This window comes from Squalius cephalus (assembly GCF_949319135.1).
Source record: "Squalius cephalus genome assembly, chromosome: 3".
Classification (NCBI taxonomy): Eukaryota; Metazoa; Chordata; class Actinopteri; order Cypriniformes; family Leuciscidae; genus Squalius; species Squalius cephalus.
The window spans coordinates 18,058,934-18,085,672 of NC_137124.1; the positions used below are offsets into that span (position 1 = coordinate 18,058,934).

The 26,739-nt window shown below is 37.4% G+C and overlaps 2 protein-coding genes across 3 annotated transcripts; both read right to left on the bottom strand.

The window, feature by feature from the left end:
- Window positions 1-7,281: 7,281 nt before the first annotated feature.
- On the bottom strand, window positions 7,282-10,587 carry LOC307155842 (BPTF-associated chromatin complex component 1). The gene is made up of 5 exons (XM_079866828.1): window positions 10,361-10,587; window positions 10,037-10,131; window positions 9,114-9,334; window positions 8,864-8,968; window positions 7,282-8,719 (listed from the first exon to the last, which is right to left on the bottom strand). Exons 1-5 carry the CDS (start codon window positions 10,379-10,381, stop codon window positions 8,655-8,657), a joined length of 507 nt encoding a protein of 168 aa, XP_079722954.1. The 5' UTR covers window positions 10,382-10,587; the 3' UTR covers window positions 7,282-8,654.
- A 1,749-nt stretch (window positions 10,588-12,336) lies between these two features.
- ache (acetylcholinesterase (Yt blood group)) lies at window positions 12,337-21,027 on the bottom strand. Of its 2 annotated transcripts, none has more exons than XM_079866829.1 (5): window positions 20,676-21,027; window positions 15,380-16,857; window positions 14,960-15,152; window positions 14,625-14,803; window positions 12,337-13,873 (listed from the first exon to the last, which is right to left on the bottom strand). In XM_079866829.1, exons 2-5 carry the CDS (start codon window positions 16,788-16,790, stop codon window positions 13,752-13,754), a joined length of 1,905 nt encoding a protein of 634 aa, XP_079722955.1. In that variant the 5' UTR covers window positions 16,791-16,857; window positions 20,676-21,027; the 3' UTR covers window positions 12,337-13,751. The 2 variants fall into 2 exon arrangements, with proteins under 2 accessions (XP_079722955.1, XP_079722956.1); XM_079866830.1 differs by lacking the exon at window positions 20,676-21,027 and adding an exon at window positions 19,954-20,099.
- Between the last annotated feature and the right edge of the window lie 5,712 nt (window positions 21,028-26,739).

Consider the following 26,739-nt stretch of genomic DNA (forward strand, 5'->3'; position numbering starts at 1 on the left):
ATTTTTTAGCCCCTGCTATCTGTTGGGTTTTTGCCAAAAGTTTCTGTCTCTGCCCTGGACATTAGGCCTATTATATCAGGATCTGTGTACTCTTGTTAGAATATGTTGCTATGTTTGTCAAATTTAGTAAAACTTCAACAGTTAACTCTGGAGTTGGTCTTTTCATTTATGTTCAAGTTTTTTGTTTTTATAGAATATTATCATTAAACATTAATAAAGGAAAGAGAAAAAACTACAATATAAATGAGCAGGGGCCAGGGGCGTAATTTGTGTGTGTGTGTGGGGGGGGGGGGGGGGGATAACCCCCCCAAAATTTAAATCTATGCATTACAACCCCCCCAATATTTATACCATGATCACATGAAAAATATGCAGACCCAAACTTCAAACCCCCCAAAGTTCAAACCAAATCTACGCCCTTGTAAATGAGTAAATAACAGGTGCCATGGGAGGTAGAAATATAAACATAAAAAATACAAGCGGGTATAAAAAATTCAAGTAAATACTTTGCAAAGTTTTTTATTATTATTTTTTGGAGTCAGGGCAAAAAACAAAGCTTTTGACGTCGACTGTAGGGTGCAAGCTCATAAAATACACAGATAATACAACAGGGGGCGACATGGCGGGCATTCAGGACTGTAGTTTGGAAATTTAAAAGAAAACCAGCAAGGGCACTTCCCGACCTGCACCGCGGCTAAGGCATGAGCTGACGGTTATCAAAAATTATCAAAAAATAATTATAAATTATAGAAGCAAACAATTCAACAAGAGATGACTAGAATAGCTTATTTTAGCCAAAGTGCAACAGATCCGTTTGTGGAAAAAAATATTTTTCACTGAGGAAAATTTATATTTATTTTTTTATCTGTCCCGTGTCATCACAGTGGTAGAGCTGCTGCAGTGGAACATTGGCGCCATTTTCAAACTTCAGAGCATCAGTGACTGGAACACTTCTAACAGCTACATTATTCCTCATTATAATTTTTTTTTTCTTCTCAAGACTGTTTATTACGTTAACAACCTTTTTCAAATATTGGAAACTGGAAGAGGATTTTCATAAAAGGTATGTAATTATTACTTTTTTGTTTATATAATTATTACTTTTTTGTAATCGACATAATTTTTTTTGCAAGCTTTGTGAAATTGGTCCCGTTTACCATTATTATTAACTTACTGAAGAAAAAAAAGAAGTAACGAACAAACTAGCTACAAACTAATAGTACTTTCAGAAAATGACGTATGCGTTATAGAAAGACGTTGCTAACTTTATATTTGTTGTTTAGTGTAAGCTGTTTCGGCACTTATTTCTTTTGTGTTGAACAAAAACAAACATTATTTCTTAGTATAATTAAACAGACTACCTCCAAAACGTGTTGGAACCCGCGGGATAACGTCCAAACAACTTATTACAAACTAAACGATGCTTTGACTATATTAACACCATAAAGCAAACCGAATAAAGTGGTCTTCTAGTCTTTGGCATATGTTAGCTTTTAAAGACAATGATTTCTCGGTGCGTCTAATGCTCTGAACCACTCCCCTCTGTATCTGTCCCCTCACCCACAACCAAGCTTCAAGCACAACTTTCCCCTCTTTTAATTCGCTCCATCTAATAAGAGATTTGGTCATTAGATCCATTCACAGCGATTTCGTCAATCGAAACAGTGTAGACAGGAATGAAAACATAATGTGTAACATCAAAATGACAGCTAAATGAAATTGTTCTGTCTTTGTGATTCGAACATCAGAACGTTGGTTCGTCAAAATTCAAATGACATCTTAAGGTGACAGCGTGACGAAACGTGGAACTCTGTGGAAGCGGCAAAAAAATAACGACAAATTGTTCGAATGTAACGTTAACGTTAGTTGAAGACGCGCTTTGAAGTGACATTCAAGACCACGGCAGAATTATTTGGCGATGAATCAAAAGTTCAAGCTTCCAAGTATGCACGTTTTAAAACAATTCATTACTTGCCTCACAATATACACATTTTCTCGATAGTCGACTAATTGGCAGTTTTGAAACATGCACCCATCTTACGTCGCTTTGGGTAACTACGTTTTATAATAACTGATCATTTTATAGCGTTTCTCGTAGGTATGCCTGGCAAATTAATCTTACAGATTGTAAAATCGCAACCTATTGTCGTGCTTTAGTATTTATATGTATCTAGATTGTTTTGTTTTGTAAAAAAAAAAAAAGTCCAATTACAGTCAGTGTCAGACCAATTAATTTGCAATTAAAATTACAGATGTATGACTAATATTATAGAATGATGTGTGACTTTGCTGTGCTGTTTTAAAAGTTGTCATAAAGTGTTGAAGTTATTGTCAAAAGGAATGTTGTGGTCTTTACAATGACCCTGTAACCTTGTGATAAAAGTACACGTTGCTTGTTCTTAGTTTTGGCATGGGGTTTGCTTTATAGTTAATGTATTAATTCCACTGGTTTCCTTGTTGCATTTTCTTTTCTGGGCTCACAAGATTTTCTTCAAAAACAATAAAAAAAAAAAAAAATCTGTAAACGATTTGATCAGTGGGTCTTGTCATATTGAATATTTTAGAATATCTAAAAGTATGCAGTGTGCGTGTACTGGTTTGCCATTGCCTGAGTTTTTTTTTTTTTTTTTTTGTGAACAAATGAATAAATGGCATAGAGTGAAGATGTGATCTTGGGTATGCCATGAAAGCTCTGCACCTGTTCCTGGATGTCACATTTAACAATATTTCTTGATTTTGCTACACATCTGCTAAAAGTAATATTAGGGAGAGGCTGGGCATGGCATGTGTAGTTTGGATTTGAAAAAGGTAGTTTTTAATTTTTTTGTAAAAAAAAAAAAGATTAACATGCTCATTAACCACGTTTTGTCATTATTTATTCTATATTTCTAATTTTCAAGGCTGTAATACGTTTTTGTAGTATTGTGCATTGCTAGGAATTTGTTCTTATTGTTTAATTCAGTCAAACCTTACTGGCAGATGTCACACACAAAAAAAACTTTAGTTCTTGCCTTTTACGTTTTTAGTTGAGGTATTTTTAGTCTTCCTGTTTTGGTGTGTGGTTCCTGAAGCTTAGTGCTTTTGTTTTTTGGTTGTACGAGATGGTACTTGTAGGATTTAAAGGTAAAAGACAAGGGACTGTATACTTTTGGGACAAAAATGATATTCACAAGAGTACAATGTAAATGTGCTGTTTCGGTTTTATAATAACAGTGATTTTATTCAAATATGTTATTTAGCTTTAGCTGTGTGTTATTAGTAAATTATTGTGAAGCTAATATGGTTTTCAGACAACTTATGAAATGTAAGATTATATTTTAATTGAACTTTCCATAACAATATATTAATCTGAAAATGTATTGATGGCTGGACATTGATTTCCTTTGTAATTCGTTTTTAAATTTTTTTATATATATAATCACAGAGGCCTTTGTCTTGTCTGGCTGTGTGTGTGTGTGTGTGTGTGGTTTGTGTGTACTGTTGGACCATGGTTGTGCTACTCAGTAAAACTATCTGTAGAACCAGATCAACATATTCTCCAATCTTTGTAGCTAGCCTTGTACTACACAGAAAACCCACAGAGACCCTGCTTAAAATCCGGTCGCACTAAGAGTATAAAAGTATGAAAACTTTGCTTTGTTTGAGCACTCCAAACTCTTGACATCTGTTTTTACTGTTCCTTCTTTGTTTTTTGTTTTTTTTTGTTTTTTTTTTTGTTTTTTCAATGGATAATGAACTAATGGCGAGAATATAAAATCATTTTGTTGTTGTTTTTTCTTTTTGAACAATGCGTTTGGACTCGAAAAACCCCCTGTGCGGTCGATTGTGTTGGAGTTTGTGGTGAAAGCTTTCCCGCAGTGTAACGCAAAAAAACACCACAAACACATAACACTTTTCCTAGTTTCATATCCCCCTTTCTGTGCATCTTTGCAGCCGAGCCTTCTCCTTCTTTTGTTCCCCCCTCCTCCCTCTCTTTCTCTCCGTTGGCTGTATGAATGCTTTGGCAAGGCTACAAGAAATCAAGCAAGCGAGAGCTGCTAGCACTGACGCGCCCCAGACACTAAGCCCTAGAAATTAATTTTTTCCTCTGAAACGGTAGCGCCGACTGTCCTCAAACTTCACACTCTTCTAAGGGGACCCCTGGGCGATGCCCTGATTTTTTTGGAGATTTTTCCTGTCCCCCGAAAATGTTCATTTTAATTGTAGAAACTGATGCCCCGGGAAAAAGGCTACAACCCCTGCTTTTTATGCCTACCAAGTTCCTCAGGCAGCCTCACTAGCTACAGCTAAGCAGAGGCTGCACACTGCACTGGACTGCTGGTCTGAAGGTGAATAGGGAGAGAAAGGGGTTTAAGGGCTGAAAATAGGTGCTGGTGGACAAAAGGTTTAGGCACTTATTTGACTCTTGGAACCCCACCCCCCAATCTGGAATGGGAGCCCCAAGCTCAGACGAATGGGTGTATTTTTGACCTGAAATTAAGACTTGGGATTCCCATTGATAAGTGCATTTGTGGGTTTGTTTAACTTTTTAATTCTGTTTCTACAATTTTTTTGAAAGCAGCCAAAGTGTTTTAATTGTAGATTTAGCTGTAGATTTGCGTAGAATTAAAATATTTGCAGTGGGCGAACTACTTTGTGAGTTTAATCGAGTTTTCTGAAAGAATGAAAAAGTCTTTTTCAAGTACTTTGCTTGGCTTTTTTGAATACAAAAACAACTTCATTGAATTAAGTTGGGGAATTACTGTTTTTTTCCCCCCTACCCAGGTGCAGGAGACAGACTACACTGGAAGAGGGGAGTCCGGCGGGTTACTTTGGGAATACCAGGAACCTTTTCCTCTCCCCTGTTGCCTAACATTCTGAAAAACGTGGATCGAGGGTAAGTGAAATCTTTCCTGTGTCCGTTTCAAAGCTTAACCAAAACGGCCTCTGGTTTGAATGGGTGAGCAAAGTTAGGCCAGGGTGTGTATGTGTCTATGTAAGTGTGTGAGCTTCTCTTTTAGGTCTCCCTCTCCCACCCATTGCTGTCTATCCTTTTCTCATTTTCTCTCTCTCCCTCTCTTTTGCTAACACCCCCCACCCCCCTTTCTCTGCCTCTCTCGATGAACGACGGGCAGAAGTAGACAGAAGCAAATGCCTTCTGCAACTGTGCTGACGTGATCATTTGACTCGGACCATAAATAGGCTACCCTTTATGAGATGCAACTGTTTGTCAGGGTTGATTTGAACTAAAAGTATTAAACATAAAATATTAAACATCATACGTTTTTAAGAACGTTTGGCTTTTGTGTAGCACAAATTTAGCCTGCATTTTGCTATAGATAAACTTCCTCTTTTTTTGTGAACTGTAACTTCAAGATATGTCTCAAATATCTTTAAGCAAAAATTAAAGATCATGTTTTGGTATATTACAATAGGCAGAATTAATTATTTTGTATTTAGGCCTTGATTTTCTGCTGACATTAGAACTTCATCAGACAACATAGGGTGTGGTGTACTTAAAAGAAAAAAATGAAGCCCTTCAAAAATACTTGGTGTTTCTTTTTCTCTGCCACAACAGTTGAGATTATAAATATCAAATACTTTTTTAGGCCTTTCAACTTTTGTCAGTCATTGGTTTTGAGCAAAATAAAAATAAAATGAGTTTTTCAGTAAACCAATGATTTTTATTGTGGTTTTCCTACTTAATTGATGCTACATTTATGTTGGTCCAGTGTTGTAGGTGTAAGCTTATTTTTCCTATTTTTTGTTAATTTATTTACAAGCTAAATAAAAACAACAACAACAACAAAAAAAAACAGTGAAATGTGGTGATGGGCCAAGATCTTTCTGCCATTTACCTTTTACACACTGCAACAAATGATCTGTCATATACCCTCATCGCTTTGACCATCACTTGCTTTTTACAGATGAATACTACAGTAATTCATCTTAAAACTAATCTGGTAGTGTCAAAATCACACTTTTTTAAAAATCAGATGTTCCTCCCTTTTTCTCGCCTCACTCATCCTCTTATCTCTCCATAATTAAAACCTACTGTGTTATTCAATATATTGCAGACCTTAAAGTTAAAAACCTTAAATTTGTAATTGTTTCTTTTTAATTGTTTGTTAATGTAAACTTGCCCCTTTTTGCTAAGTATTTGTCTTTTTGAAAATGATTCTTGTGGAGTGTACAAGCATTCTTTTTTTTCTGTCCTTTTTTTTTACATTTGGACAAATTTTACTTTTAATCCTTGAAGTTAATTTAACATTTTTTCTTGGTAACAATTACTTCATTGGATTATTAATAAAAATATAAAATGTTAAATTACTGTATGTGTAATGCTATTAGATATACTTTGATTTATTAGAGTGACACTTAATCTTGTTTCACAATATTAAGCCCAAGAATTTGGAAGATACATTTAGTTTTTTAAAGAAAATAAATATGAATAATAAATTATAATTTTTGCTTGCTTCATTTCACCCAAAGTAAATTATTCCCATGGTAATAAAAGCTTTTTTGACAGGCACTAGTTTTTTCTCCTCATCTCCCCCTTTTGTTATCCTCCATTTTGTCTTCATCCTCAACATCCATTTTAGGACAGTGTGTGCACAGTAACTCACTTATTAAGTCTCAAAGGGCATTATTAGACTGTCATTATAAAGATGTGGATGACCACAAGCTTCCACATGATTGTCTGTGCCAGAGAAATTGCAGTAATGCTGTCACTCTTTGCTGTCACACAACTTTTATTACATTTTTTAGAAACAAAAGAAGCAATTTGTCCACATTGCTTTCTCATCAAATTTGGCTCTGTCATTAATTTTTAATAACTTAGTCATGGCGCTAAATATGCATAAGACATTTCTATGTCACACTTAATCCAACAATTAATTTTGTCTCTAATCTTATCCTAGTGAGGACCACTGAAGTCTGTCGTCATCTTTTTATTTAGCCCAGAGTGCCCTGTAGCAGCACATCATGGTTTGTAAGTTCTAAGGGCAAATTCCAAATTATGATGTGCTGTCACTGGGAGCCTGGGAGTTTCTCCATTAACATGACAGCATTAAACACCTAGTGTTCTGCTTGTATCATAAATCTGAGTGTAATAAATGCATCAGAGGTAAGCTTTTTGATAATAAGTAATGTGATATGCTGTCTGTATTGTATTTAGGAGAATTTAGGTTTCAAGTTAAAGCTGTCTTTCAGATTTATGAATAAAAATGTGACAAAGCAGGTTTTTTTTTTTTTTTTTTTTTACTCAAATGATATATATATATATATTTTTGTTTATTTTTTACAAATGACCAGACAAACAATAAATGATTCATGATCATGACTGAATCATCACGTGTGGCTTAGGTGGCCTCTTCTGTGAGTTCTTTAAAAGCTATAAATTCACATCCCTTATTTGCTAGGCTGTATTTTAGGAGATCAGCATTGCTTTTTTCTATGATAGTATAACCATTAAAGCTGTTGAATTAATCTGCATATATTTTGTATGTTCCTTTCGTCCTCTTTCCTCCCTTGGACCACTTGATGCCTCAGTGTGCCTGACAGTAGCAGCACATCAATATTGGCAGCTGCCCTCTCCCTGGGTTGCCAGTATGGTTTGTGCTGCTCCCGTCAGACAGACACACTCAGCGACTCTCCAGTATTTGGAGCATTATGGAAACCACCTGTCCAGAAATGAATTATTGTATGTATTTCACCTTGACAATCTCATAATTAAAATGAAAGCTATTGTTCAGTCTTGCAAGAAAACATCATTAAAAATAACATTCTAACTTATGCACTCTTGGCCACAATTATTGGGGTTACTTCTAACAAATGAGGAACAAAGATATGGGCAGAAAGTGTCATTATGAGGAGATCTGCTGGGCTGCATTTTACACATACTCTTCAATATGCAATCAGTGATTTAACACTGATTTGGCTGTTCTTAATGTAGAAACATTGGGAGGGCTAAGACTATATGACTAATTCGTTAACAGCCCAATTATGCAAAAATTAGCTCAGATCAATAAACCCACTAGGTTAGAATTTTAAGTCAACAAAAATTAACTTGCTAAAGCTGCATTTATGTAGAAGGTGCTACTGCCACACTGCTCTAAAATGATTCCAGAAAAACCTGGTTGAAGATCATCTTGAGGCCAACTTTTTTTGTTGTGTTTTAGCTATAAGAGATGTTTTTATTTTCAATTTTTTTGTGGAAAAATGTTAAGTAATATTATGTGGTAAATAGACTAAAGGTATTGCAAAATGTAACTAAACATGAAAAACTAACTTTTTTTAACAGTTTACCAAACAAAGCTTTGACAACCAGCAATGCATTTCAAGCCTTTTGGCTACACTTTCCCCACAAAACAAAGTACTGGTCATAATGTTTTATTGGAATGGTTAAAAAAATATATACACAATAATGCCTTTACAGTAACTTATTTTAAAATGAGGCATTTTGGACCAAGAACATTAATATGTATTAAGCAATATTTGTTAGCATCTTTCAATTTTACACTGATAAAATATGCCTACCTTCACTATTAACTTAGAAATGAGTCTTTTACTGGAAAAAGAAACCTTTTCACCAAATTAAGAAAATGCAAGTTTCTTGCTCTTTTACTGAAGTAAAAATATTAGTTCAATTTCCTGATAGTATGTTGCAGAAGATTTCAACGGGATAACAACGGCAAGTCGCTGGAATTCATGATGAGACTGGAGTCAAGATTTAGACTATCTGCAAGGGAAACAAAAATATTTTTACCTTAAGAACCAGGAACAAAGGAAATAACAGACAATGTGGAAAAACATGAATAGCACAATATAAGTAATTTAAATATATACATGAGAAAATTCTAAATATTGAGAAACGGTCTCTTACCTTGATCAAAATTTAGCTTTTTAGATGTGGAACTATCACCCAACCCCTCGATATCTACCAGATCGCTGTTGGCATCAGAGTCATTCAGTGCACTCAGAGTGACATCTGAGGGAAAATTATATGAATGCATTAGTTATATTTTACTATATTCAAATTGCTTAAATCAGTCGAAGTGAAAGTAGTTTTTTTTTTTTTTTTTTAAGTGTAAAAATGAAATGCAACACAAATGAGTGCATTAAGGAATGCTCACCTGCTGTTTTTGATGACTTAATGCTAGATGCACCTGTGGTTGGGCGCTGTAAACCTGCAGTCACCACAACCTGAGATGTTGGCACAGCGATGACTTTAGGTGGGGCTGGGGGAGCCATAGAAACTGGCACCTTTTTCGTACTCTTCTTTGGTGAATCGGTGGATAAAGGAATTCCACCATCTTCATAAATCTTCCTCTTGACAGTTGTCTTCACTTGTGGCCTTGTGTTTAGAAAATGTCTAATTAATTACTGACAAACTTTTTATGGCCTACAAACACAAATATAAAACATTAAAACTTTTTCAGAATCTTCTTTGGCTTTTATTGAATTTCCACAAGGAATGGGAATCTAGAAAATAGCAATCCTCTCTAGATTTAAGAAAAATGTTAACTGCAAATTAAAAAGTGCCTGCATTTGAGGAAGACACATTTGATAGACTCTAACCCATAGTAAAACACAACAAGAGACGTACGCCAAAACGGTGAGAAGGGTGTCTTTACATTGTGTTTTTGAACGGATAAGTGTTCAAGCTACTTCAGACTCTTGTGTGTATCCACCTAAGTTAGCTCTCCCAGTAAACAGCAATAGAAGTTACAAGGCCCATAATATCATTGTAAACAATACTTTGTCTTGTCCATGACATCTTGGAGCAATTGCAAGCTACAAACTAAGTGGGATAATATTACAAATTAGATAAGGAGCGTTGTCAACTTTTGAGGGATCCTTGGGAAATTCAAAAATAAAACAAGCCAAAAGATAGGTCAAATTATTCATGTGCATTTTTTCCATGTACGGGCCATATCCATTACACAAAGTAACGTTACACGTTCTCTAAAAAAAAAAAAAAAGTAAATATACCAAAAGACTAATGCATTATTGTGTGTATAATAAAGGACCTTACGGTGAATAGAGAGTGTCTCACCCTGCTGGACTAATATCGGCCACTGGATGCAGCTGCATGGTTAACTCTCCCAGTTTTGTGAAAGCAGCTCCAGCTGCAGAAAAGATCTCACCAACCTAATTACGTAAAGCAAGAAATAAATACTGTACCGAATGTTTATGCAAACGTGAATGTTTTGAGAAACGGACATATGGTTGATAGTTAGCATGCTAGCAATTAATAGCTTCATTAACAAACCAAGACAAAAAAATAATATACGACGAAGCAGTTAACATGGACGTACACTATCAAGACAAACGTTTAATCTTTCTTTATGTACCATATTTATAAACCCATTTAAGTTACCTTGGTAGAGGCTGAAGTCATTGTTTAGATTTACAACTGAGGACTGCGGTTTAGAAATGTTAGGAGAAAGCTAGCTAACTTGGGAACCAATGACTGGCATAAACTAATATGATACTTATTCTTCAACTATTTACATTATGAAACAATAATAAAAGCATTTTTAACTAAACGGGTAGCATAAGTGCGCCATAAAGATGACACTGTGATTCAATGGTGCTTATTGGTCTAAATTACAGCCTTCGGTTGTTATTGGTCAACACCAGAAAGGTACTCAAGACATTCAAAGCTGCGTTCAAACTGCGCAATTAGTTCGCGATTTCTCTAAATGTTTTTTCCCCCTTTTAATTTCGCTCTGTATTAATACAACTTATCTTAGACCTAGTTTTTATATGTATTGGTCCACAATTATGTCAACGTATTATGGAGGAAGTGATACGTTTGCTGTCGTCTCAGATGAAACCGTTGCTGCTTTTTTACCTTACACATCTTGTTTGTCATTGTGATCATCACCGAGATGACAACGCTTAAAACTAATTTATTATTTTGTACGTTGTGCTACAAATGCCTACAATACATGGAACATTTGTCCAGGAATTACATAATTAAAAATATACACTATATTTTAATATTGTTAATATGTTAAAGACACAATTACTAAGTTTATTAAAAGGAAGTTTTGTCGGGCCCGTACAATGTATAATCTTGCGTATGCTGCCCTCTGGTGCACAAACAGTCAACTACTAGATTTCACGTTCAGAATCATTTGAGAGAGGAATCACACAGACAAGCAACTTTCCTTTGTCAATAACTGTTTATTGTGGTTGCGTTGGAAAGCTTCTGATATGGTGCCCAAAGAGGGCGGATATGACAAATAACATCATGCGGAGGATTTGCACGATGCTGTCACTATACATGTTTGGCACTAATTTGACACGACAGGCGATATCTGGATCAAATAAAAAATAAATAAAAAAAAGAACAGTAACAGTGATTTCTATTATTATATAAATGTTGTCAAAGTGCAATAAATGCAGAACACATGCTTGTTTAGCTATGTGCATTGTTCTACATATATTTGGGGTAGAATAATATGAATTTACAATATAATATTTATAAATAACATTTTCTCTTTGTGATGAAATTAAGAGGCAGGTTTCCTCAACCAATTTACTTGAGAACTGCCTTAATATACGACATTAGGAAACCTTTAAAGCCAAGCTAATGCAAATTAGCCAAACAATAACATTAAGAACTGAAGAAAAATATTTGCAAGATAGCATATGGCACTTTATATTGCTTTGAAGAGACAGCTGATTTATAAACAGTTACAATACTTAAGTTCATTGCTGTCAATTCATGACCACTGTTTTTATCAGTCATGTCTGAGACATTTCATGAGTATCAAAGCATTCAAATAAATATATTCCATTTTAAGTGTGTTTTGTTATTGCTAACAACAATATCTATCTCTGGGCTATTATAATATTTTTATAGCTATAAATGTGTAATATTATAAACAGACATCAGCACTAATATTATCAGAGGATAACAGTCAATTTTAAAAGCACATAATACAGAGGAGGAAGGGTCTAAGGCATGCACAGGGGGATTTCATGGAGTGGAAGAGATAGGTGGAAAAGAGCAGCTGTCATTCAGACCCATAAACAAACAAATTATTTTACAGCTAGTACAACATATTATTTTCATTTTAAATGGCATTGTTTAAAGCTAATCTACATATTCCAGTCATATTCAGAGGTTTAATGCTTAATGTCACCCTATCGTTTTGTGTGCTGGAAGACCTGCTGTCTCATCACAGCACTCAGGCAGATCCCTTCCACAGTGTTGCTAGATGAATGGTACTAGACATATACTCTTGATTTAGTAAAGTCAATGAGACAGGCATAGGCTAGCATTCACAAATTCAGCATGTTCACATGTATATGCCAGTGTATATTATGATAGAATGATTGACCATGATACATTCACACAGTAAAATACAAAATAATGTTTGATCCAAATTCACAGGCAAAATTCAATATGTACGTATGCAATTCCACACTCTTAATAAATACACAAAAAATAAAACATTTGCTCTTATTTAAGCTAACTAAACACGTTTAGTTCTTTTGATACTTGATGCAATCATGCAAATAATTTACTTAAATAAAAAAATACACCAAATATTACAATAAATATAGAACATGTCAGGAGTGGATTTTGTAACCCTGTATTCTTGTTTGTCCTTACAGCTTCCCTTTGCCTGTGTTTCCCTTCATCATCCTCCCACTGCATCAAAAGGGCTGGAGTTAAGATGGCTGACACAGCGGGCTGTCATTTCAAATGAGCACTAAGTAAATTACTCTCCCTCCATTATCGTAATGAGAAGCCTTTCCCATTGAGAGAGGGAGACAGCAAGGGGGAAAAATGATATTGACCCTTTGGCACACAGACAACATTAGTCTTACTCGCCAAGCCCTCTTCCTCCATCCAAGATAAAATACTCAAACATACAATGCCCGTATGAAATTTGAACTAAGAAGAGGTGAAATACACAGACATGTAAGTATACTGTCCTATGTAGTTGGTATATGGTAAACACAGACTTTCTCTCTTACACACACACACACACACACAAACAAGAAGAGTCATGCTGTGGGCACTAGACTACATGCAATATAAGTAGCAATCGAAATAAAAAATAGGTTTTAAATATTAGTACATTAACACACAGACTCGCCCACACAGAAACTGTTCCGTACAGTTAAACAACATACATGAAATTAAATGGCTCCTGATTCCAGCATGAAGTATTAGTATATTGAGTTGGACCACAGTCAGAAAGCAGAGACAGCAGGATAAAGTAGCACATGAATTACTGAGTAGATGTGGTAGATACATTATGGAGATAAATGTATGGTGAATCAGCCAATATAATTTAAGCCAATAAGAACACAAGATAAAAACAAGAAAATTATTTTAAAAAATTGGGATCCTGAGGACCAGTGTAAATGAGGGTTTCTGGGTTCCAATGGAACAGACATGCACGCTCACTGTTCAGAGGTAATATAACTATAACATTTTTTTTCTGATACATACATTTGATGACCGTAGCACTTGATAATCTCTAATAGCATCTTAAATTTACCTCCTCTCTTTATATATATTCACATAATATAATTGAGCGATAAGTATAATATTCTACACAGGGAGGAACAAAACTGCACTAAAGTGCAACATTCACAAATTCACTCTCATGCCTACTCAGAGACTGTAATCAACGAAAAAGCTTTGGCAACCTTTGCTGTTCTGAAAAGAGACTATTAAGGATTATGGTCATCAGTTTTCCCTTTCTTTGATCTGCACTTTCTTACATTAACACCAGATTTATCTAGAGATCTGTGCAGCGCTCCTGCTTGCTGTAATGGTCGAACTGGCTCTTCCAGTGCATCATGTAAGAGCTCCAGCGATGGAACTCCACTTTCCACTGTCGCTCAACATCATCAATGTTTTCTGGGTAAGAAATATGGGAATAAATGAGGAAAACAACAGCATGAGCTTTGACAGAAAGGCAAGAGAAAAAAGTTGAGGGAATGATGATTTTAAGAATGGCAGAAAAGAGGAACATTTCTGTACAGAGAGCTGTAGAAACTAAGTAATCCATTACTACTTAACTACTCAACAGTAATGAATCACTATAAAGGTCCCACCCATTTAACAAAGAATTTGGCAACAGCCCCCACAGGAGAATTTATAACTTACGAATCTAAGTTACTATGGACAGGCCTGCACAATCCTCCCTGCCCCCACCCAAGAGCAAGTGTTTAATTGCTTTATATTCTGGTTCACTTCCAGTGTAATAGTTGGCACAGGACATTTGTTTAGATTCTGAGCAAAACAGATACACTAGCACAGACAAGGCATTTCCTTGAGAAACAAAGTGGATAGTTTATATTATGGCTGTACTTTGTTCAGACTTCAAATATGTTAATAAAAAATGTAAGAGAGAGGAAAACTAGATAGAAAAAGTGAACCTAACACATTTTCTTTTGTAAGATGATTTAATCTTACTGTTATGTAGACTCCCTCTACTAAACAACAATAAATTCCACTGACTCATTCCATAAAACACAAACCTGCAGTTTCTCATCTTTAAACTAAACTCTAAGAAAATGACCTACAGTATCTCTGTAGATCTTCCATGTTTAAAGATATAAGATAATGTAATTGCATGACAGAGGAATATACTGGTTGGGTTTGTTACCTGTGATGTTAAGCAGGCGAGGCAGGAAGCCATTCCACAGAGCACAAACCTGTGTTCTTAGACCCTTTTGCACCTTCAGTGGCTCTGTGTTCAAGCCCACATGCTTTTGCTCAGTAGCTGTAAATTGAGGCCACCGCTTCCGACTGTCTAGGGTGTTATCGGTGTTAATGTTGGGATTACTTCATGGAGACAGAAAAAATAATGTAGGGAGTTAACCTTCCAGGCAACAATACAAAACATTACACAACTATTAGATAAATCGAACCTTTTCTGAAAAAGCATGAAGACAAATCTTTCATGGGCACCGACTCTTTTGCTATTTTGCCACCTCTTACCCGGTGCGAGCGAAGTTTGCCCAGTATTTCATCATTCGTCGACTGAGTTTCTCTTCCTCTGCTGTGTAATTGAGTCGTTTTTCTAATGGCAGGCCAAACACAAACTCAATCTCATAACCATGGATTACGCCCATCCACTTAGGCCAGGCCAGGTTTGAAGCTTGATGGTCAAACAGGTAAAGGTACACAGCTCCTAAGGACAAAAAGAATGGGTATAGATTGAGAGAAACTGATATTGCACAATTTCATATTAAAGATACACTCTGTTAATGTCCGTGTTGCTCTATCTTCATCCCATCGGTCTTGGATTTTATACTGACATCTGTCGGACTCGGCAAGGATGCATCAAGTTTATTAACTGTTGATGCTTCACTCCGATGTGTTTTACACTGTTATTCTTTACCACTATAATGACCTTACCATGTGAGTTGCCACTGTTGTAGCCTGTTTGTCCTGTGTTTCCCCAGCCTAGTGTCCCTGGAGCTGCGGCTCCCGGCTGGGTATGGAGGCCAGTGTGCTGGGCGTAAGTCTTTGCAAAATGCTGCAGAGGACAGATGACATTTTGATCTCCTACAATATCATCCATGGCATCTCGATTCTTTTGGGGGTTGTTCTCATCCATCCAGTCAGTGTACTGAAGGATAACTGCATCCAAGCCAATCTCATTAGCATGGGGAACGCTCATCTTCACACCTTCAAGGAATTCTTCTCGAGATATCAAACTCTCATTGTCTTTACTGAATCCCGGTGCACCGTAAAGCAAGAAGTAAGATCCCTCATCCTGATTTACACCCAGCATGATCTGAGTGTATTTGAAGTTCCCTGAGCTAATCATGGCATCTGGGGTGTCGGGAAGGAAAACACCATCTATGACAGGGACAAAGGAAAAGCGGAACAAGCTGCTATAGGGGAGCACTTGCCACTCCTGTTCAATTAGTTCCTCTGGTTGTTTGTTCCTCAGGCAGTCAACCAGCTCAGTATCGTTACCCTCGCTGCAGCCAACGAGTTTGCCCAACAAGGTAGCCCTCCGACGGGCCTCATCAAAACTAACGGTAGCCCAGGGTGTATTAGGAACACCGCTCTGCATTATGGCACGTGTGAATAACGGGCGGCTGTCTGGTGACAGAACATGCATGCCAACTGATGCTCCTCCAGCACTTTCCCCAAAAATGGTGACCTGTTTTGGGTTACCGCCGAAGAAGTGGATGTTTTCTTGGACCCATTGGAGGGCCAACCTCTGGTCAAAGAGACCCACATTTCCTGGTGCTTCTGATGAGCCATTGAGGGCAAGGAATCCAAAAGCTCCAACACGATAGTTCATAGACACAACCACTACCTTTTCAGTGTATGCCAAGTACCGGCCATCATAGACATCAAGAGAGGAGGAGCCACTAGAGAAGCCTCCACCATATATCCAGACCATTACTGTAAGGTTCTGTGGCCTAGCGGTAGGAGGTACCCACACATTAAGGTACAGGCAGTCCTCGCTCATCATTCTGTTGGGGTTCCACATCTCAATACCTGGAAAGCCTGGGTAAGAGGTGTCTACGTACTGATAGCAGGCATTTGGGTAGTCTCTAGCATCGAAGACACCATTCCAGGGCTTTTTGGGCTCTGCTTTCTTGAAACGCCTCTTCCCCAGTGGAGGTTCAGCGTACGGAATGCCCAAGAAAGCAATCACATGACTCCGGTCTGGAACAGGCAAGCGTACACCCTGCACATGGCCCAGCCTTGTTGCTACTACGAGGTCAGATTCACTCTGTGCGAGACAGTAGTTGAAAAGGAACACGAGGAGCACAGTGGGCTGAAGGAAAATGTCTGAGGTCTTCATGGTGGTTTTCTTTTGTTCGCTGGGAAACTACTGTGATCTCACTGTTCTGAGCCAAGGTCAGTATGACCTGTGGATGAAAGACAAAAGTTACAAAACTGAGGCAACAAAACAGATTTGCGATCCATTCAATTTCATCCTATGCATGTAAATGCTGAAAACCAGAAACACAAGCTCATTCAAAGAAAGTTTCCCCAAGAAAAAATTTCAATATCTGCGAATTTTGCATAGCAAAAAAATACAGGCTTCTTGATAGAATTCAATGTACATTTAAAATTTGCATAAAGTCTTAAAGTCTATTGTGACTGAATGAACACTGAATGGGCCAAGCAGGCTAAAACCAAAAAGGGACTGATCCATAGATAAATTCAGAGTCTGCTCTAGTTAGGTTTCATGCTCACTTTCTAGGACCCACAAACACACCTGTGAGGTGAATGTTTATGTTTTACATGTTGCCTGGTTGCTATACTGACTGGATTAGTTTTGGGGTCACAGTTAGGGATAGAAGCACATGAATTTGACTGCAGCTGTGTGAGTGTCAGTTTAAACAAGGCTATTTCTGTTCCCCCAGCCTCCTTTGCCTGTGTGGGGTTCTATTTTTGAGGGTGTTACTTCTCTCTATCAGTCCATCTGCCTCTCTGTCTTTCCAACCCTTTCTATTTTACAAGCACCCTACACAAAGCATCACTTACTGTAAGTGTTCTCAGCAACCCAACCTTTACACAATTAAAGAGGCTGTTAGCCCAAAAATGACCATTCACTCACCCTGATGTTGTTAATAAGCCTATGACTTTCTTTCTTCTGTGTAACACAAAAGATATTTCGGAATTTTTTTTTTTTTTTTTCCCCATACAATGAACTTTCATTGTATGGAAAAACATTTGAAACATTCTTACAAATATTTTCTTTTGTGTTCTGCGAAATAATGAAATAGAGGCTTTCAAAGGCACCGTCCATGGATTATTAGGATCAAAGATATCTTAATAAGGAATTGGTGCCAAATGCATTAAACTGGACTGCTCATTACATAATCTCTTGGCCGTTTCAGAGAAACCGATCTTAAAATAACAAGTAAGATTATATTGGAATCAATAGTGAAAAGAGGCTTGAGGGACTGCAATGCAATTCATCAGTCACACCGTCTCAATGGATTTATTAATATCTTAAAAGACAGCTGCATGCCGGAAATGGGGGGCAAGGGTAGCTATAAGTGGGGATTGCGGATAGACGCAGAGGGGGGAGAGGCTGCTGGGACTCAAATTAGATCCTGGAATCCATGTATGAAGTTCACTGGGGGGTTTGCTTTCAGCTTGGGATTACACGTTGTTGTGCACACCATCATGTCATTAAACACAGCTATCTTTCTCTGTCTAACTTTCCACAATTCTTTCGTATGAGGAAGAATGACAGTCTGTCTTTTTCAATTTAACGGGAAACTTTAATGCTAAGCCATTAGGCATATATCTGTCCCTTTCTCTTTCTTTGCATGTGTCACAATCACTGCCAGCAAACCTTAATCTATCTCAGGTTGAGCACTGTTGCCATGGAAATTAAGAGCCTGCACTACTCATTGCATCCTCACTTATTTGTCCAGTCGGTCTGTACTTGGTTTCATAATTTTTTCCATCTCTAAGACTGTTGCTTACTTCATGTGTGAATGAAGGGGTGAATTAACCCATTAATATCCTCAAAAAGAGCCATGTGTTAATTTTGTAATGACCACAAGTAGGTCCAACGACTGCCATAAAGCGCAGAATAGAATAAACGTGATTAGTTCGAATTCCCTTCTCACTAACAGTGGAAGCAAAGATTTTGACTGAATTAATACCACCAGCAAACCTAAATGACGCTCTATTTGTGTTGTCAGTTCGTGGTACCCACAGCGTGACATGACCAATAGGCCAAAACATTTCAAAACTGACAGTTTGATGAGCGCCACTGAGATCGATGGAATTTTCCGTTTCGTGGTCTGTCCATCTAATATTTCATGAGAGAGTGCTCAGCAGTGAACACGTGCTCATGCATACACGCTTGTGCTCATGCTGCCCAGAAGCCAACTGCAGACATGCTAATATTACAATTACGACCACAATATTTTAAGCTTTCAAAACAATCCCCCAGTTGATGAGGTAGTGTCCATGCTACAATAGAATATTAACGTTAATTGCCCTTCTCTGAAGCAGTTTTACGACTATAATTAACTTCTCCCAGCGGAGCACAGCTTCTGAAGTCTAAAAGCTTATCATAACTGCATCAACATCTGAGTCAGAAGTCTCTATGTAACAGAGACCAAGTGGGTCATTCTTGTAATGCAGTAGCCTATATTTTGAGCTATCTAACTTAAATTAATATGCCTGTGTTGTAGGTATCAGACTTTCAGAAATGTACTCTGTTCAAATCAAGAAAACCGTTCAATTATCACTATATGTTTTTTTGTTGTTGTTTTGATGCAACTGAGCATAGAAAAAAAGGTACAGTTAAGTGTTTTATCAAGGAGGGATTTGAATTAGCTTACATGAGGATGTCACCAGTAATTTAATTTTTAACCATTTTAGAAAAATGTCACTGAAACATTTCATCAATATCTAGGCCTACCTGGAGGATGATGTTATCATAGCTTGGCTTTTGATAGATAAAGGGAAACAACAGAAGACTAACATGGTGTAAAGTTATATTGAGGACACATACAGAAAAACAATTATGAAAAAATATTTCCAAGAAAATTGTTTTGTTTGAAATATTTTAATTAGAAAAAGGAAACATCTGGAATATTTCTTAAACGGCAGTGTACAACATGAAAAAATGGTAACACCCACGCAAAAATAGATAAAATTCCTTGAAATCCATCCCTATCCCATAATTGTGATAGGCCTACATAATTGTGGTACTAACTAATAGGCTGTTATCTCTACACATTGGGAGTGTATTACGACATATAATGGGTAGGCTATATGGAGATCAGCACAGCAGTAAAAACCCAAATCATTCAAATAAATGTAAACAAAAAAACAATTAGGCTATACCCGTAATAAACACAATGAACTCCTTCATTTAACCCTGACATGAAAGCTATGAGAGGGAAATCCGACAACATTTTATAATTCCAATCGCCGTGTTTTGCGGTGAACTTCAATAAACAGACACGCACGTAAACAGTCTTACGTACCAGAATGATTCAAAGCAAACGAGCGATCGGTTGAATCTCTAGTTGAATTGGTTAAAAAAAAAGAAGAGGAAAAAAAAGGTTAGAAGTAGACAGGTGCTGAAGGTAAACAAGACTTGCTATCAGGGAACCAGTGTCTCCCAGTGCGCGTGCGCCACTGTATTTCTCTAGCATGTCTAATTTCATCCATTCTTCAGCGCCACAAATATGACCATTAAAGGCACGAGCAATGCTTTTCGGTTTGCTTACTTGTTTATAAATATATTTATTAGCAATGCGCATAATTTTAGCAGCACATTTTGTCTCGAATTATCCGTGTTTAGCGTAGCCTACTGTAAAACAGAAAAGAAAAGTCAGTGCTTTATAACACTTATGCAATAATCGGTTTGGCCTTCAAAATGACACAAAATAATCAACGCCGTTAAACGTCACTATATTCTTAAATAAAACCCCTACAAACCGATCACTATTCATGACTGTACAGCAAAAACAACAACGATATAATATAAACAAAACTGCCTTATTCGTTTATAAATGCAACATGAATCGAAATGTAAATATGCCCAGAGTAGCTAGAACCCTGACGTTAAATTCTGATCTCATCTTCTATATATTTTATTATTTTTACACAATGTAGCCTGTTGGACTAGTCAGCTGAAGAACAGATGAAGTGCCCGAGTAAAAGCTACAGAAGCCGCAAAGATGACTGAATTATTGTAGGCTACCTGGTGATTCCAGTTCACAAGCCGGCTTTGCTTCAGCGCTGCCCTGGGCTCTTCCGCTCCTCTGCTTGTCCTTGAATGAAGAAAGCCAGAATTGTTGCCGTGCCGTAGGGCGATAAGCAAAGGCAGGACAACTCGGCTAGGGGTAGCGTGAAGAGAGTGACTTATAGTGTCGCCTGTCTGATTTTAACGATGGATCAAGCATCTGACGGAACTAGGAGAACAGTCGCACTGCTCTGCTGTGTCGGTAGGGGGAGACTCATTATAATAAGCTAATCGACTTTTAAAAAAACCAAACAAATCATAGAGTTCTCGCGAGACGGTGCACCACTGTTGTTCGCTCTCTCAACCACCCAGTTTTAAAGTGCCTGTGCTGTGTGTATGGGGTGCGTCGTTTGCACAGGCGTCAGCATTGTGCACTTGTCAGGTCCACTATATTTCTTGTTTTGTATCGCCAGGAAAATGAACGCACAGTGTGCAATATAAAATACATGGGGTATTTTTGATATTTATCACAAAGATTCTTTCTCTAATAATAATACCCCCAAAATAGATTAAAACAGGCCTACAGCTCTAAAAAAAAATCTTTTTAAATCTCTGTATACTGCACGTAACAATGCAGGATTAGTTTCTGTCTGAATACAGCAGATCTGTCTAAATAACTAGCTATAGTCTAAAATGCATAGGCTGTCATGGCATTATAACATCATACCATAGCTATCTTTCCAAAAGATAAGCATGCTACATACGTTTGTCTATCTATATTTGATTCTATAGTCATTTGTTTCAGATAAGATTGTGTATCATCACCTTCAAATGTCAATTTACAGTGCTGATCCAATCTTCCTCAGGTTATTGTCCTGACTTGATGCCACTAGCTTATCACACAACAACAACAAAAAGCATGGAGGAGAGTATGGAGCTATATCTCAATTACTTTAAGGGACTCTTGTCCACATTGTTCTTGTCCATGTCAACAGCTTGTTTTTACCTACCGTTAAATAGCCTACTGTTTACCTAGAAAATTTGTCATGCAGAATCTATTATCATCTACCTTGCTGGTGTTGAGATATAAATGGCTAAGATTGCTCTACACAGTTATTTCCCCACATTCCTTTATTCCTCCTCACTTTCATTGCTAATGACCAGGCCCAAACAGAATCTGCTTCCACAGAACTCAGCAGAAACTAATTTCCACATAATTGAAGTACTTGAATGTCATGACTCATGCCCCTCACTTGTGTGTTTAAACATTTTGATACAGTAGAGTAATGTTTTTATTTATTTTTAAGTCAATGTCCACCAAGAGATCCTATTCTAGTCTTTTATTGGAAAATTATAGTGCACCATTTTAAATGCTAATACAGAGTAAATCCATCTTCCTCTTTGTTGGTTCTGCATTCTGTGATTCCTGCCAAATCAGCACCAGCCATGGCATCCATGTATTTCCAAGCCAAGTAGAGAGTGAAAAAACTGCAGACAGGCAGACAGAAAAACGCAGAGAGAGATGGTGGATAGAAAAAAAGCACCTTGTCAGAGCAATCAATAAGGGCAGTTAAAAGCATCTGTTTGCTGAGCTCAACCTATTATCTAATTGCTGGCCTACTGGTGATTGCATGGGCACATTAATCTCTCTCTCCCTCTCTCGTTCTGTCCCCAATAATTCTGGCCTCATAATTCACTGCTGTACATTTCAGCAATTTGAAGACAAAATGCTGATTATGATTGTAAAAATATTCAAGAACTAGTTACGCCATTAGGAAGATGAGATGTTTAGTCAGAAACAAAAAGGGTTTTTTTTATGCACCAATAAGAAACAATATTTATTTGAGTACATTTAGGCCTATGTGAGACATAAAAGTCATTAAAGAAATGGATGTACTGAATCAATCCTTAAGCATAATGATAATTATTATACTATACTATATTACAGTGATAATTATTACTATAGTGGTGACGATGACAGTAATGATGGCAGCAGGCATACAGGATCCTTAGTCGTGCTTCAAGTGGAGAGAAATCACACAGAGTAACACAAAAAGCCATTATGCAGAATTGTACCCAGCGTGCGTCTGTTTGAAACTGCTCCCCCAGCACGCCAAAGAGTGGAAACGCATTTATACCACTGTAAAATTGATGTTGATGTTGAATTTTACAGTCAGTTCAGGGTGGCTTTACTTACTAATTGTAGTTTGTAACTGATTTTTTTGTATTTTTTAGATTCGACATGTAATCCTTTGCATTTTTTGTCCCTTTACAAGTAAAATGATTTCTATAAATCCAGTGGTCACCTAGTGGCTGGTGTGTACAATGCCACAAAACCACTTTACATTTTTGCTCACTTTTTTCACTCTGACCCAATCACATATCTCTCAGCAACCTCAGCAATATATAACCTCAGCAAACTGCTCTAGAGCTCCTCCTGGTGGTAAATCCTCTTGGTCTTGGTGAGTCGATGACTCATGCATTTTAAATAAAATATGGCAGGTTGTAACAACAGTAAACTACCTAGTTTAGGAATAAGTAGTATATGTCAAAATAACTCGAAACAGATTGATAGGGGAATATTATAGCCATATATAAAGTTTGAGGCACTTAGCAAATATAATGACAAACAAAATGTGCACCAATTCTCTCTCCCATAGCGCTTCAGCTCATTTGATTGTATATCCATAAGAATCATCAAATATAACACAGAGACAAAGTGAGCTGATTTTTAACTATAGTTAAAATAACTACTGTGTCATTCTGTTAAAGATTTTTCACATATATTTGAAAAAATCTTTAACAGAATGACCCAGTAATCATCTTTTTGTGTTCATAAATGTTCTGTCTTCATAAAACATCAAGGTTAGTGGACAGTTGGCAGGTTGAAAGTTCAGTCAGTAAAAGTATTTTCATGGTCCAGAGTCCAGAGCTATTTTTATTTCTTCAATCACTAGAGATTTGAACAAACTATATTTTAGCCTTTGATATCATTAAAAAACAATGCCATCATTTGATGACAGGGTTCTGAATAATACACCAGTACATTGTTATCTGCAATATGTTTGTGTCAGCTATGGAGAGAAGTAATAAAATACTCATTTACGAGGACATTAATCATAAAACAGGCCTACTGTACTGTTATCAACCATGACCAAAAGCACACCATATGATAAACTTAAGTGAAATATTTCTGACAAGCATGATGTTACTAGGTGGTGGTGGCCACACTGGGCATAAAAAATAAACAGAAATGTTGTGCGTAGGATACAGTACACATACTGGGGCAGGACACAATGCCACACCTGTCCACTTTAAACTGAAAAGTGTAACATTCAATCAATTAAATCTCCATCAGTAAAAGATGAAAAATAACATAATTTGGTCGCAATGTTCAAATTTAAGTATTCAAGATTTTGTGATATATTATTGCTACACTGCAACAATTGTTTGTAATTTTTTTCTTAATATGGTAAAAACAAACTATGTTTAACATCACATTATATGTAAATTTACTGTAAAATACCATCAAATTTATGTTTGACAGTATTTCACTTAATGAAATATACAGTTATAAGTTAACATATACTGGCCAATATGTCATCTCCTACCTGAAACTTTTTCACCATATTTTTTATGATGAATTACTGGCAAATCACAGCTGTCCGTTTTTTTGTTTTGTTTTTTACCATAAATTGAATAGGATATTTTTACAGTGTATTTTTTTAAAAAGTTGGCCTAAAGAGCAATGAAATCTTATGCAGATTTTTTTAAATGTTCACCTTGAGCTGAAAATGGAGGTTGTGCAATGACCTAGATACTGTTCTGGAGAATGAGTATTGCATTTCACCAGAACAAAGTACAGATTACGGTTTTCTCAAGGCATAAATGAAAACCTTGATTGTGGTTATAAACTTGCCTGTTTGGAACCATGACCACAAACAAAACAAAAACATCTTCCCATAATGTGTGAATAATAAAATGTGTTTTCCATGTTCCATTGTGTAATTTAGTCATATGCCAGTCCCATCCCTCTCATAAAAAAGTATTTTTCTGTCTCACTTTTGCTGTACATTCTTTTAAAATGGGTAAAAAGTAAATTTGTATAAAAAAAAATTCTCCTGACCATATCTCTTCTCAGCACTTTTGATGAATGGCTACGCTATTTTTAATTTTGTCATTTCATATGAATATCAACATTTGTAAGATGTTGTCAGCTGAAACAGTTTTGAGGTTTATTGATCTAATTTTGTGTCTCTGAAAATAGTGATCTATGACATTGTATTTTTGTCTGTTTGATAATGGGGATTTGTGGACATATCAATGTTTTTGGATTTGTGGAGTTAAAGTTATAGTTTTTATTTTGAAGTAAAAAGATAAAATTAGACCTTTGGGTAAGATGACAATTTTACATTAATGTTACTTTAAATATATATATATAATATTATGAATTATATCAAAATGTTGATGTCAAATTTATTTCTAGAGCACTGTTTTTAAAACAACTGAAAGTTGACCAAAGTGCTTTACATTGATACAAACATAACAACATTCAAAACAAACCAAAACAATTAAAGAGATTATAGCTGCAAGCAGCAATGACGGGCCCAAGCCCTTGCACCACCGTCGTCCAGTTGGCTTTAGGACATCTGTACACTGCGGTCAATGTGCATTTAAAGCGTGGAAATGTAAAAGAACTACATCAAAATAATTTTAATACGCCACATTTACTGCTGCAGCTGGTGCCTCACGAACCACAACAGCCACATCCATGAGATCATTTACATTTCTGTGAATTTCATGTCATAGGATGTTATAGGTCACTTTCAAAGGAGTGTGATGTTATGCGTTTTTTCCTGGGGGAAGAGCACGCACAGGCAGTTCTCGAAGGAGCAGTCTGGGCAAATTGTGAGCGTTTTTCTGTGAAAATACTCCGCTCTTGTCTGGCCCTCTTCTCGTGCATCATCGGGTTCTCAGATGGAGCTCACCGATCGCCTTGAGAGGGGTTTAATCCTCTCAGACAATTCGGCGGCTGACGAGGGTGAGCTGCAGGTGGATGATTTTTCTCCTCCTAGTCCTGCAGCGAGTGCTCTTCCGGACGAGCAGGAGATGGCTGATGAGGGTGGTGATGTCCCTGCCCCGTGTATGCTGAGCTGGTGGATGTTATGGAACGTACCGCGGGCACGCTACAGCTGCCGTGGCGGCGCGTTGGGGAAGAGATTGCTCGCGGTAGACTTGACGATCGGTTTCTCCCCGGTCATAAACCACCAGCTCAGGTGAGCCTTCCATTTCTTCCCGATTTCCATACTGAGATCGAGAGGACATGGAAGAACCCATATTCTGCCCGTATCCACCGATATCAGCGGGCTAGTTTCGCTGATGTTGAGGGGATGGGTGAGTATGTGTCGATGCCGCCCATTGACGAGACGTTCGCGAACTATATTGCGTCTGGGCGCGCATCAACACTGAGAGCTCCAACCCTGCCATCCAAACCATTGAAAACAACATCAAGTTTGAATGGCAGAGCATACACATCGGCGGGTCAGGCCAGTGCTGCCCTGCACACCATGGCAGTGTTGCAGGCATACCAGGCCGATCTGCTGGGGGATCTTGACCAGGGGGTGGGGTTGTCCACTGATGCGGTTGCTGAGCTGCGCCGCACCACAGACCTAGCTCTCCGGGCCACCAAACAAACTGCTGCCGCGATCGGCCGGTCGATGGCGGTGATGATGGCCACAGAGAGACATCTGTGCTTTCTCCTTGATTCGCCGGTTTCGCCCTCTGAGCTTCTCGGCACCTCCGTAGAGGTGGTGGTTGGAAAGTTCAGAGAGGCGAAAGCACGCTCAGCGGTATACAAGTTTTAAACGCCCCCTGTTAGGTGGCTAGAACGATAGAGATAAGCACCAGTTAAATGGACTTCATGTGTGAGTATGTGATGGCCTTCCCTTTTTGTGAATTCACGGGGTGTGCCACCGCTCATTCTAGATGTTAACTATGTGAACAGCTTAGACTTCCTCTCATTATGAGAGCATTTTGAGGCTGCCGCTCATTTCTACTGGAATGTTAGCAGAGCACTAAGGGC

Excerpts from the sequence above, each read along its gene's own strand:
- LOC307155842 (XM_079866828.1), bottom strand. The coding sequence starts at position 10,381 with ATGACTTCAGCCTCTACCAAG. Across the intron at positions 10,132-10,360 it reads TGACTTCAGCCTCTACCAAG|GTTGGTGAGATCTTTTCTGC; the intron begins GTAACTTAAATG and ends TTACGTAATTAG. Across the intron at positions 9,335-10,036 it reads GCCGATATTAGTCCAGCAGG|GCCACAAGTGAAGACAACTG; the intron begins GTGAGACACTCT and ends TCTAAACACAAG.
- ache (XM_079866829.1), bottom strand. The coding sequence starts at position 16,790 with ATGAAGACCTCAGACATTTTCCTTCAGCCCACTGTGCTCCTCGTGTTC. Across the intron at positions 15,153-15,379 it reads CAACAGTGGCAACTCACATG|GAGCTGTGTACCTTTACCTG; the intron begins GTAAGGTCATTA and ends TTTTGTCCTTAG. Across the intron at positions 13,874-14,624 it reads TCGCCTGCTTAACATCACAG|AAAACATTGATGATGTTGAG; the intron begins GTAACAAACCCA and ends TTTCTTACCCAG.